Raw genomic sequence first — 12,773 nt, forward strand, 5'->3', positions numbered from 1 at the left:
CAGGCTATTTATGCCCGGCAACTCATTACTTGAAGATCCTACCTCTGTTCTAGCCTTTGATTAGGTGCATGTTTATCCAATTTGTTCTTTTTAAATCAGAAGAGATTGTAGAATGAGAATGGCAATTAGATACAATCCTTCCATCCCAGCTGCTGCTCATGGCTTCAGCTGTAGCCATTCCAAAGTTGGTGAGCACCAACTTCTCCATGGTGGTAAGGACATGCTATGCACTACAATGCCCTATAAGAGAGAGAAATGTCATTGAGTGTGGTGCAATCTGTAAAAGTGTAATGGCTGTAATGCTGGCATAGCTGTGAGATATGGAAATGAAGCTTGCATTAATGTAAATTGAATGAGAATGTGGTAAAGCAATGAGTGGGATATAAGAATTGTGGTTGAAAGAGAATTTGGGAAAGTGAATAAAGGGGATGTGATGAATTAAGTAGTGTTAAACAGTTGGTTTAGATGTAAAGACCATGGCATTTGAGGACATATTTACTGAACTTGCCCACTCTTGTCTCGTCTCATGTCACTTTCTAGTTTTCCATGGTTGTATCCCTAATCTAGAGGGTTACAGACAAAATCTTGGAAAATGAGTTTCGGCTGGGTGGCTCAGTTTTTTCAGCAGGCACAGACAAGATGTGCCAAGTGATCTTTCTATGTTAGAGGTACTCTTTGATTCTACAGCCAGATTTATTTATTCTTTCATGGGGTTTGGGTGATGTTGTCTAGCCTAGCATTTGTTGCTCATTCCTTATTGCCCTTGAGAAGGTTATGGTGAGCTATGAGATTCCCAAGGCTTTGCTACTGTTATTGACTGTGAGGGCTGTCAGATTCTTTTGACTGCCCAGTGTCTGGTTGGAGAATTTGTTTGCCTCTGTGAGTAGAACAGCTCTCTTCCTGTCCACCTTGAGCATCAGCACCTCCTGTACTTTATTGGAAAATCTTAAGACCTATTGTATCCTGTTTTGTTCCATTTTTGAGTCTATTCCCTTTGACTGTCCTCTTAGAATGACATGCAGCACCTTCTCCACTCAAAATACACTTCCACTTTAAAAGGTGTGGTCAGCTTGATCTCATTCTAGTGTCAGATAATTTTGCTTTCCCTCTGAAACACTTGTCTGCTGCTTTCATTGGAAAGAAAGAGTGCAGATGAATAGTGCAATGTTTCCTTTCTTGGGGACTTTCTGAATTTGCCTCCAATCCAGTGTCTTCCATGAGAGTCTGTATTTAGATCTTCAGAACCCTGAAATGACCCTATTCATAGACTGTGAAGTAATGTGTTTTAATATGTGCATCAAATATTGAGTATAATCCAGAAGATGATTGAGTATTGTTCAAATAGTGTTGATTACTTAACGGTGTAGACTTTGGGCAGAAAGTTGCTGGGAAAACTTGATTAGCTGGATTTTCTGCTAGTGAATGGGTGGAGCATTTAGCCCGAGGTGTTTTATGTAAATTGCAAAGATTTAAGCAAATTGGATATTTACAATGCAATAGAACATATTAAGTATATTATACTACATACCAAGAAAGAAATGCTTTGAATGTTAGTAAAGTTTCGAAGTCTGTATATTAAGGTATTAACTCTTTTATACTTCATGTGGTATTAAACAAATTTTTTTAATAATTAGAAATAACAAAGTGTGGAGCTGAAGGAACACAGCAAGCTAGGCAGCATCAGAGGAGCGGGAAAGTTGACGTTTCGGGTCAGGTCTGAAGAAGTGTCCCGACTCGAAACGTCAACTTTCCCGCTCCTCTGATGCTGCTTTGCCTGCTTTATTCCTTCAGCTCCACACTTTGTTATCTCTGAGTCCAGCATCTACAGTTCTTGCTATCTCTTTTTTTTAATAAGTATCTTTGTTTTCACAGATGGCACTGAATTAAAGATAGATTTCTTGGGAAACACCCTCACAAAAAAAGAAATCAAGCTAATGCTGGCATTGCTTCTCATTATTGGTGTATTTTTATTGTTGATTTCTTTGGTATTTCTTTGTGTTATTATTTACTTACATGGAAGGAAATGCTTTAGTCAAATAACTCAGTCCTCAATTCCCATGAATAGCATTTAATTTGTTCCAGGTTTGTGACTGTTCTTTGATTATATTCAAGGATTTAAAAAAAATTATTTTCATATAAATCAATATAACTTCTGAGCCTTCTGATTTTTGGATTTATCTGGATAGAATCCAGTAATTATAAGCAGAATTGCAAAATTGAATAAAATCATGAAACACAAATATTAACTTCAAGCTAAATCAAATTCTAAAATTAAAAGCAAATAATTTGCATTGTGACTTCCACTTTCCACTTTTCAAAATAGGAGCTGACTTTAAAATTCCCAATACCTCATCCACCCCCCAGGTGGGAATGGTGCCCAGGATGAGTCAAAATCTTGTGAGTTGTTTAACTGACCTGAAGTTGCTGCATTGCTCCTTCTCAAGGTTCCCCTGCTGCAACTTTCCTGTCCCTCCCAAAACCGGCTTGCAACCCATTTCTTCACTATGACCAGGATCTGGAGACCCTGCCTCAATTCTTGTTTCTGCCCTTCAGCCTTAAGATCATTCTTGTCATCTTAGAATGTAAGATTGATATGCAATATTATCATAAGCCATTAAAATTGACCAGTCTATGCTCCATTCTCTTGTTTTGGGTATACCAAATGCTTTGGGTCCCCTGTGCACCAACACCAACCAAAGAAAATTGACCATGTAGAATTATTTTTCCCATTCATTACTGGGATGTAAGGATCTTTCGTAATGGCAAGAAATGTTGCCCATCCCTAATTACACTTGAGATAGTGGTTTGGCAACCTTCTTCAAATAAATGATGAGGGGTATAGAAAGGGTTAATGGTAGGTATCTTTCCCCTAACTTGGCAGATTTCAAGACTAGGGGGCACATTTTTAAGGTGAGAAGAGAGAGATTTAGAAAAGTCATGAAGGGCAATTTTTTTTTACACAGAGGGTGGTTGGAATGTGGATTGAACTTCCTGAGGAAGTGGTGGATGAGGGCACATTTACAACATTTAGAAGACATCTAGGTAAGTACATTAAAAGGAAAGGTTTGGAGGGATATGGGCCAGGAGCAGGCAGCTGGGACTAGTTTAGTTTGGGATTATCTTCAGAATGGACTGATTGGACTGAAGGGTCTGTTTCCAAGCTGTATGACTATGGTGTAGTGCTTAGTGCTGTTATGGAGGGTGTTTTTGGATTTTCACCCAGGACTATTGTAGGAACAATGATATAGTTCCCAGTGGGCTGATGTGTGAGTTGGATAGTAATCTGCAGATGATGGTGCTTCCATGAATCTACTGCCCTGAATGTTGTAGGTGGCAGAGGCTGCAGGTTTGGAACATGCTGTTTTAAGACCCTTGGTCAGTTGTTGCAGTACATCTTTCCGTTGGTACTCACTGCTGATTTTCTGCACTGGTGATGGAGGGAGGATATGTTTAAGATAGCGGATGGGATGCCACTCCACCAGGTTACTTTGCCCTAGATGGTATTGAACTTCTTGAATGTTGCTGGAGCTACACTTGTTCAGCCAAATGGACAGTATTTATTCAAAGTTCTGATTTGTACAATAGAGATGTCCGAAAGGCTTTGGGGAATCAGGAAGTGATTTACTCGCCACAGAAAGCCCGGCATTTGACCTGCTCTTATACCTACAATATTAATATGGCTAGTCAGGATCCATTTCTGGTCAATAGTAAAGTCCAGGATGTTGACATTGGAAAATTAAATGGTCACTATTTCACTGAATGCTGTGTTCAGTCTTGTTCCCCTATGGTGTCACAGTAGACTCAAATGTTTCTTATTGTGGACATTTTAGTATTGTTTTAACCTGGAATGCATTCGGTAAAAACGAAGAATGAGACAAGACTTACACAAAATTAAAAATATAGGAACAGGAGTAGGCCATTTAACTCTTTGAGCTTGCACCATCACTCAAGGACTGAGCCTTCACAGCCCACAGAAAATTCCAAATATTTACCACCGTCTGAGTGAAGACACTTCTCCTGATCTTTGTTCTGTATGACCTTTTTATTTCAAAACTGAGTTCTATTTTTCTAGAACGTTACTCCCTCCTCATCACAACAGTTTGGGGATATATCCTTCTACATGTACCGCGGTGAGCCCTGTAAGAATTTTGTATACTTGGATGAGATCATCTCACATTTTCATCTTTCACCATAGTAAAATCCTACTATCCTAGAGATCAGTCTAATGAATCTTCATTGCACTCCCTCTATGGCATGTACATCCTTCCTGGACATCACAGCATCAGACCTGGACCATTTTAACTTCTGTGCCTTATCTGAAAAGTTCAAATCTATTCCAGCGTAAAATTCTAACAAAATGGCTAGAGCCAAGAAATATGATTCATGTGAGCAGCCAAAGGAACAGTCCTCAACAAGGGAAATCATGCAGAAGATGGTGTGTTTGCTGATTGTATGTTGGAGGACTGGGTGTAAGGAGCCCCTCCTCAATGGTATTTTGTAGCTACGTAATCGTATGATTGCATGTTGCTAATTTCACTATGTTAAAAATAAGTCAGAAATCAAAAGAATGTTAAAACTAAATATCAGGAGGACCTAATATAAGATTTTCTTGTAGTTGTGTATAACAAATTATTTTAAAAATTGCTACTTTAAAAAAAAGATATTTCTGGATGTGTGAGAACGTAACACTTTTGTTTATTGGTACCAAATAATAAAAGATTGATACTGGATTTTTTTTTGGTGCTTTAAAAGGTACTTTTAGCAATTAACATGACAGCACTTTATGTGATATTTTCACATTTTTAACATTCTTTGTTCAAGAAGAGTTTGTCACTATCTGAAGGCACAGTAATGTCCTTAACCTTTTCTTCTTTACTAAAAGAATGCAGTCTTCAGGATATCAGGCACAAAACGGGTTTAATCATGAATGAACCGATCTGACTGCACTGTATCAAGCATGATTGAGTTCACTATCCTTTCAAACCCTCTTTTATCTTGAAGAGCAAATAATTCCTCATCATTTTCCTCCATAACCAACCTTAAACCCTTCCTCTTTGGCGTTTGTCACCAAGATTGAGGCAACCTTCAGCTGCCTCTTCTCCTTTCTGCAACAAGCTTAACATTTTTTTCTCATTCCCAATAGCCTAATTTTTAAACCTTCCATTTTTAGTGAAGCTCTGATTTAGTCAGGGGGCTGTTATCAGAAATGCAGGATCTGATGTCAAGTAATTCACCAGCTTTTAGGGGTATGTGTCCCAAGTTTCACACTCCAACATCGAATCCATCACTATTCACTGGTAAAAATAACATATCCACTGGAAGAGCAGAAGTTTTAGAGGGTTGGAAGGGCATTAGATAATTGCCAGGAATGTACAGAAATTTCTGTACAAGACTCCCCCATTTCTGAAGAAGGGTCTAGACCCGAAACATCAGCTTTCCTGCTCCTCTGATGCTGCTTGGCCTGCTGTGTTCCTGCCAGCTCTACATCTTGTTATCTATGTACAGAAATGTTTGCTTGTGAGGTAAATCAGGAGGGAGTGGCAGGGGCTGATTGGGGGGAAGTTCACACCTGGGGATAAATGGGAGAAATTCAGTAGATCAGAGGCCCAAGGTATTCCTGCAAAGCCAGGAGGAGCAGGAATGTTGCTCCTAGTCCACAGGTAAGCTTCAAAGGTCACTAATATCCCATGCATTGCAATTAGTTTTGCAGTTTTAAGCAAGTGCACTGTGGCAATTATGAATGGCAGGTAAGTGCATGTAAGCAAAAGGAGCGAAGTGGCATGTGTAAAGAAAAGGAATGTGGAGTCTAGGCTAGAAGAGCAAAATGTGCATGGGAGTGGGTGTCAATAAATGGCTAGAGAAAGGAGTGACTTGACCATATAGGTATAGGAGGACCTGCACACTTCCTGTTTTGGTCCCGCATTCACCCTTTCAAAAGAATACACATTAGGAATATGAGAACACCATTGGGATTATAAATAATGTCTGCAAAAATAATGTATATATTAATGTTATATATATTTCTGTATATAATGTTACACAATTAACAATTATATGTCTCTAAATTAAGAACTTGAGGATGAGATTGTAAAGCTGCAGCCAATCTCAGAATTCCTGACTACTTGTAATTCATAATTAATACAATTCTAACTAAGTACAGAAGTGTTACCTGACTAGAGTGTGAACCAATCCTTATCTAAAGGATCATTGCTTAATTCTGGGTCAGAGTAGGTGAGATGTTTTTAAGAGTTGGGCACATTTTGATGTCATTCAATAAGAATGAAGGAAGATTCCCAAACCAATGGAAATTAATTCTTTGTTCACAAGACAAGAATGTCATTGGATTGCCTTTTGGATAATAAAATAATTTAATGAAACAACAAATTTAAGTTTTAAGGACTACTAATTGCAAATGTATGGTAAATAATGTGATGCAACATTTTATGTAATTGACAAATTCTGTTTCAAAAATAAAGCAACTGAATGTTTTTTTTTAAATCTGAAAAAGTTTCAAAGTTTAACATCATAGAATAATGTAGTACTGAAGGATTCCATTCAACCTATAAGGTTTGTTGTTGGCTCTTTCAAGCAGTAATTCCCAGCGCTATTTACGTCTTTTTTTTTAACTGATTCACTTTTGACAGCTACTACTGAAACTGCGTACACCTCGTGCAACGTAGGTTCATAGACAGGGACTGATTGTCTGGAATATATCCAAACATTGCACCTGTTTTGAGCTACTAAGAACCTGGAAAGCTGATAGCTCTCTGTTTCTTTGTCGTGACAATGCCTTGGCCAATCAGTGTCGATGTACCAACCAGTCAGCACAGTTTTTTTCTTGTAGTATTATACAGATTGTATCATTTTATTTTCTGTAATTTAGAGTGTGGACTAAGACTGGAAACAGAATAATTTTAAAGCCAAGTGCTATGGAAGGAATTCACCTCTAAAATTAAGTTACTGAAACTCATTGTGTGCAGTATTTACACAGATACTTTGTTAAAGCAGTAGGAGATAATGTTTGCAGTCAGTGTGACATCAGGGTATATTTGCAGGTGAAATTTAGCTAGTAAAAAGTAGCTGATTGTTTTGGGTGAATGTGACCAGTCGTGGAAGCCAAAGGTCATTAGCCTGATGATAATTCTGATTGTTTCATGAGTAACTGAATAGCTTGTGTATGTGAACACACAGAGGAGTTTTTGAACTGGTAAAAGGGCAGTTTGTGTTTGGCTTTCTGCAATAAAATATCTGAAGCCTGAAGTTATTTTGTCCCACCAGTTGCTGTAAGGCTGTTGTCTTTAAGCACTTGATGTACCACTCCCCCTGTGCCTCTTGCACAGGAGTTAAAGAACCTAGAAAGAGAAGATTGAACAACAGGCATAACTGGCAAACAAAATGATAAGTTGAAAGAAACTGTGGAATAGAGCTATTGAATTGTGTTTCTCATTCTTTCCCTCCTTTTTCTTTTGTTTTTGACTGACTGTGTGTATAGTTTTTTTTAGAAAAGGGATTTGAGTGTTAACTAATAGAATCAGATGCTGATTGTTCATAGCTATTTACTTGTGGTTGGAATTTACTTATTTCTAATAAATGATAGCTATTGTTAAGGACAGGAACCTCGTTGGTATTTCCTGTTTACTTGCTTCTAACAAACAAGAAAATCATAAACTGTGTGTGCTTTCATTAACTTTCATGGTGACCCTGGGTCCAATGGGTATGTGATTCAGCAAACTTTCCCAAGTGGGTTGTAAGTTTATAAATTGTTATGGCATTTTGTATTTATCCTGATGAATACAAAACAAATAACTTTTGCAAGCCCTGCTACTCCCAGAGTCACTACGAAAGTTAAAGATTTTCTAAAAGTACACAAACTTCCCCAATTTACCTTTTAGATCCAGGTTGACAAAATGCATGGACTATGTTTGTGTACTTAAGAAGAAGTACTATTTATAATAAATAAATAGATTCTAGCTACAGATAAACAATTATGAACTGTTGACATACTAGTGAGAACTTGAATTCCATTATAAAACCTCCTTGATGCATGCATGCAAACACACATATATAAAAAAAAAGTTACGTGCAGAGGGAAAGACCAAGAAGGAGTTGAATGTGTCCTGTCCTCAGGGTTCACTAGGATGATCCTTTTGCCTTGTCAAGATCTTCCTTCTCCAAGTACTTTCACTTGGTTGCAGAAGGCACAGGGTTACTGGTTCAGGCTTATTGGGACTCTGACTTATTGGTTAAAAGCTACAGCTTATCACAACTGATGAAGGGAAATAAACTGTCTTTCTCAATTGATAAAAGGACAGCTCCTTCCTTTTTGTAAAGTTAATGGATGACCAAATACCTAAACACTTGAGCTGTTCAGGTACCTGGAAACCCATCACATTTGTTGATAGGTAGAAGGCCTTTGTCATTAACAAATGGTCACCATTACACGGACCAATCAGCTACTTGCTCTCAACCGAATCTCTCTTTAAATACATTCCATCTGCAGTAACTGCCTCAAATACTTGAACAAATTGGAACAAAGTGGAAATAGCACTTAAGAAGGGTCAGGTGGGTTGCATTTAAAATGTGCAGTAATCCTTTCCATAATCCATGCTTTTTAATATAGTCCTCTTTTCATTTCATTCCACAATCAGACGTACAGAATAATAAATGATTGTTACATATACTCAATCATGCCCCAATATGCACTGGGACTGCCCACTGGTCTCCATTAATGTTATGGTAAGATACTGAATATATGCATGGATCAGTTGGAGCAACGGTTGGTGCGTATAGGAGACAGAGAGTGTGACAGATTGAGGAAGACAGTCACACTGCAGGTTCAGTCAGGTAGATGGGTGACCACCAGGAGAGGTAGGCAGGTTGTGCAGGAGTCTCCTGTGGCTATCCCCCTCTCAAACAAGTATACCATTTTGATCTCAAAGGAAAGGGGTGGCACAGTGGCTCAGTGGTTAGCACTGCTGCCTCACAGCACCAGGGATCTGGGTTCAATTCTACCCTTGGGTGACTGCCAGTGTGGAGTTTGCACATTCTCCCTGTGTTTGTGTTTGTTTCCTCCGGGTGCTCCGGTTTCCTCCCACAGTCCAAAGATGTGCAGGTTAGGTGGATTAGCCATGCTAAATTGCCCATATTGTTCAGGGATATTTCGGTTAGGGGGATGGGTCTGGGTGGGATATTCTAAGGGTCAGTGTGGACTTGTTGGGCTGAAGGGCCTGTTTCCACACTGTAGGGATTCTATGAAAATAGCAGCAGAAGCAGCCAGGTCTGTGGTACCAGGACTGGCTCAGCTGTAAAGCAGAGTATGGTAAAGACCAAGCAGACAATTGTGATAGAGGACTCTCTGGTTAGGGGCACAAACAGGTGTTTCTGTGGCCATGAGTAAGACTCCAGGATGGTGTGTTGCTTCTCTGGTTAAAGGTCAAGGAATTTTTGGAGTGGTTGCAGGAATTTCTCAAAGAGGAGTGTGAGCAGCTAGATGTCGTTTTATGCTTTGGTAGCAGTAATATAAGTAGAAAAAGGGCTGAGATCCTGCAGAGTGAATATAGGAAGTTAGACACAAGGTTATAAAGCAGGGCCTCAAGGGTAGTAGTCTTTGGATTACTCCTGGTGCCAAATGCTAGTGAGACTAGGAATAGGAGGATACAGCAGATAAATGCATGGCTGAGGAGTTGGTGCAGGGGGCAGGATTTCAGATTTTTTGATCATTGGGATATCTTTTGGAGCAGAGGTGATCTGTACAAGAGGATGCTTTGCACCTGAACTGGAGGGGACCAATATCCTGGCAGGGATATTTGCTAGAGCTACTCTGGAAGGTTAAAACCAATTTTGCAGGGTGGTGGGACCCTAAACAGTAATGAGACAAATAACGTTAAGGCTAGTACAGAAGTTAAAGCGAGCAAATTAAATAGACAAGGCAGACAACAGCATACCATGGAATGACTGAAGACTGATGAATTAAACTGCATTTATTCTAATGCAAGGGGCCTAAGAGGTAAGATAGGTAAACTCAGGACAAGAATGGGTACACATGTCTGGGATATCATAGCTATTACAAAAACATTGCTGAGGGAGGGACAGGACTGGTAATGTTTCAGGAGGCATATGCTGGAGGAAGGATAGAAGGGAAGGCAAGAGAGGAGGGGGAGTGGCATTTTTGGCTAATGATAACATGACTTAGAGAGAATACTGCTGAGTTATTGTCCTGTGAGGCTATATGGGTGGAACTGATTAAAGAGAAAGGCGTAATCACTTTGATGTGATTGTTGCATAGGCCATCAATTGTCAGTGGGAAATTGAGTAAATATGTAAGAAGGAGATCGCAGATAGCTGTAAGAATAATATGGTTGTAATAACATGGAATTTTAACTTTCCAAACATTGTCTGGAACTGTCATATTATTAAGGACTTGGATGGGGAGGAATTCATCAGTTGTGTTCAGAATAAATTTCTCAAAACGTATATGGCCCGACTAGAGAAGGGGCAGAACTCAACCTTCTCTTGGGAAATAAGGTAGGGCAACTGCCTGAGGTGTTTGTTGGGGAGCACTAAAGACCATAATTCTATTAGATTTAAAATAGTTATGGAAAAGGATAGGTCTGGTCCATGAACTAAATTTCCAAACTGGGGCAAGGCTAATTTAATGGAATTAGATGGGAAGTTTCAAAGTTGAATGGGGGAGGCTTTGCACAGGTAAAGGACATCTGGCAAGTGGGAGGCTTTTAAAAGCAAGATAATGAAATTTCAGGGCCAGCATGTTCCTGTTAGTGTGAAGGGCATGGCTGGAGGAGGAGGGAACACTAAATGTCTAGACATATTGAGTCTCTGATCAAGAAAAAGGAGGAGGCATATGTCAGGTATAGGCAGCTGGAATCAAGTGAATCCCTTGAGGAGGATAGTGCATGTAGAAGTACACTTAAGAGAGAAATCAGGAGGCCAAAAAGGGGACATGAGATACCTTTGGCAGATAATGTGTGACTCCATACTCTGAGATTTTGAGTTCTTTATGGCATGTGGATGTCATTGGCCAGGCCAGTATTGATTGCTCATCCCTAATTGCCCAGAGGGAAGTTGCAAGTCAACCACATTGCTGTGGATCTAGAGCCACAAGGAGGCCAGACTGGATAAGGATGGCAGATTTCCTTCTCTAAATGACATCAATGAAGCAGCTAGGCTAAACCAGTTATGTCCTCTGGTCCTAGACTGTTCCACAAGGGGAGAAAACACCTTTCTGCACATACCTTACCATGTCCCCTAAGAATTTTATATGTTTCAATAAGGTTCCCTCTCATTGTTCTAACTTTCAATGAGTACAGGCCCAACATACTCATAGAACATAGAACATAGAACATTACAGCGCAGTACAGGCCTTCAGCCCTCGATGTTGCGCCGATCTGTGAAACCAATCTGAAGCCCATCTAACCTACACTATTCCATTATCATCCATATGTTTATCCAATGACCATTTAAATGCGCTTAAAGTTGGCGAGTCTACTACTTTTGCAGGCAGGGCATTCCACGCCCTTACTACTCTCTGAGTAAAGAACCTACCTCTGACATCTGTCCTATATCTATCACCCCTCAATTTAAAGCTATGTCCCCTCGTGCTAGCCATCACCATCCGAGGAAAAAGGCTCCCACTGTCCACTCTATCTAATCCTCTGATCATCTTGTATGTCTCTATTAAGTCATCTCTTAACCTTCTTCTCTCTAACGAAAACAGCCTCAAGTCCCTCTGCCTTTCTTCATAAGACCTTCCCTCCATACCAGGCAACATCCTGGTAAATCTCCTCTGCACACTTTCCAATGCTTCCACATCCTTCCTATAATGCGGTGACCACAACTGTACGCAATACTCCAAGTGCGGCCGCACCAGAGTTTTGTACAGCTGCAACATGACCTCATGGCTCCGAAACTCAATCCCTCTACCAATAAAACCTAACATACCGTACGCCTTCTTAACAATGCTATCAACCTGGGTGGCAACTTTCAGTGACCTATGCACATGGACACCGAGATCTCTCTGCTCATCCACACTACCAAGAATCTTACCGTTAGCCCAGTACTCTGTATTCCTGTTACTCCTTCCAAAGTGAATCACCTCACACTTTTCCGCACTTCACCTCTCAGCCCAGCTCTGCAGCTTATCTATGTCTCTCTGTAACATGCAACATCCTTCCGCACTATCCACAACTCCACCGACTTTGGTGTCATCCACAAATTTACTAACCCATCCTTCTACGCCCTCATCCAGGTCATTTATAAAAATGACAAACAGCAGTCGCCCCAAAACAGATCCTTGAGGTACACCACTAGTAACTGAACTCCAGGATCAACATTTCCCATCAACCACCACCCCTCTGTCTTCTTACAGCTAGCCAATTTCTGATCCAAACCGCTAAATCACCCTCAATCCCATGCCTCCGTATTTTCTGCAATAGCCTACCATGGGGAACCTTTACTGAAATCCATATACACCACATCAACTGCTTTACCCTCATCCACCTGTTTGGTCACCTTCTCAAAGAACTCAATAAGGTTTGTGAGGCACGACCTACCCTTCACAAAACCGTGTTGACTATCCCTAATCAAATTATTCCTTTCTAGATGATTATAAATCCTATCTCTTATAATCCTTTCCAACACTTTACCCACAACCGAAGTAAGGCTCACTGGTCTATAATTACCAGGGTTGTCTCTACTCCCCTTCTTGAACAAGGGGACAACATTTGCTAGTCTCCAGTCTTCTGGCACTATTCCTG

The 12,773-nt window shown here is 40.1% G+C and overlaps 1 protein-coding gene across 2 annotated transcripts in view; it reads left to right on the plus strand.

The window, feature by feature from the left end:
• The window catches only part of LOC109917838 (ferroxidase HEPHL1-like), a 266,721-nt gene that overhangs the window by 130,019 nt on the left and 123,929 nt on the right, over positions 1 to 12,773 (plus strand). Inside the window, exon 20 of one of the 2 annotated variants that reach the window (XM_048598135.1) lies at positions 1,873 to 2,918. The exons of the other annotated variant lie outside the window; for it this stretch is intronic. Within the exon in view, the coding sequence (XP_048454092.1) occupies positions 1,873 to 2,072 (200 nt within the window). The 3' untranslated portion in view covers positions 2,073 to 2,918. Of the gene's footprint in view, positions 1 to 1,872; positions 2,919 to 12,773 lie in introns of those variants that run through there. 2 annotated transcript variants of the gene reach the window in all.

This window comes from Rhincodon typus, chromosome 6 (genome assembly GCF_021869965.1).
Source record: "Rhincodon typus isolate 14 chromosome 6, sRhiTyp1.1, whole genome shotgun sequence".
Classification (NCBI taxonomy): domain Eukaryota; kingdom Metazoa; phylum Chordata; class Chondrichthyes; order Orectolobiformes; family Rhincodontidae; genus Rhincodon; species Rhincodon typus.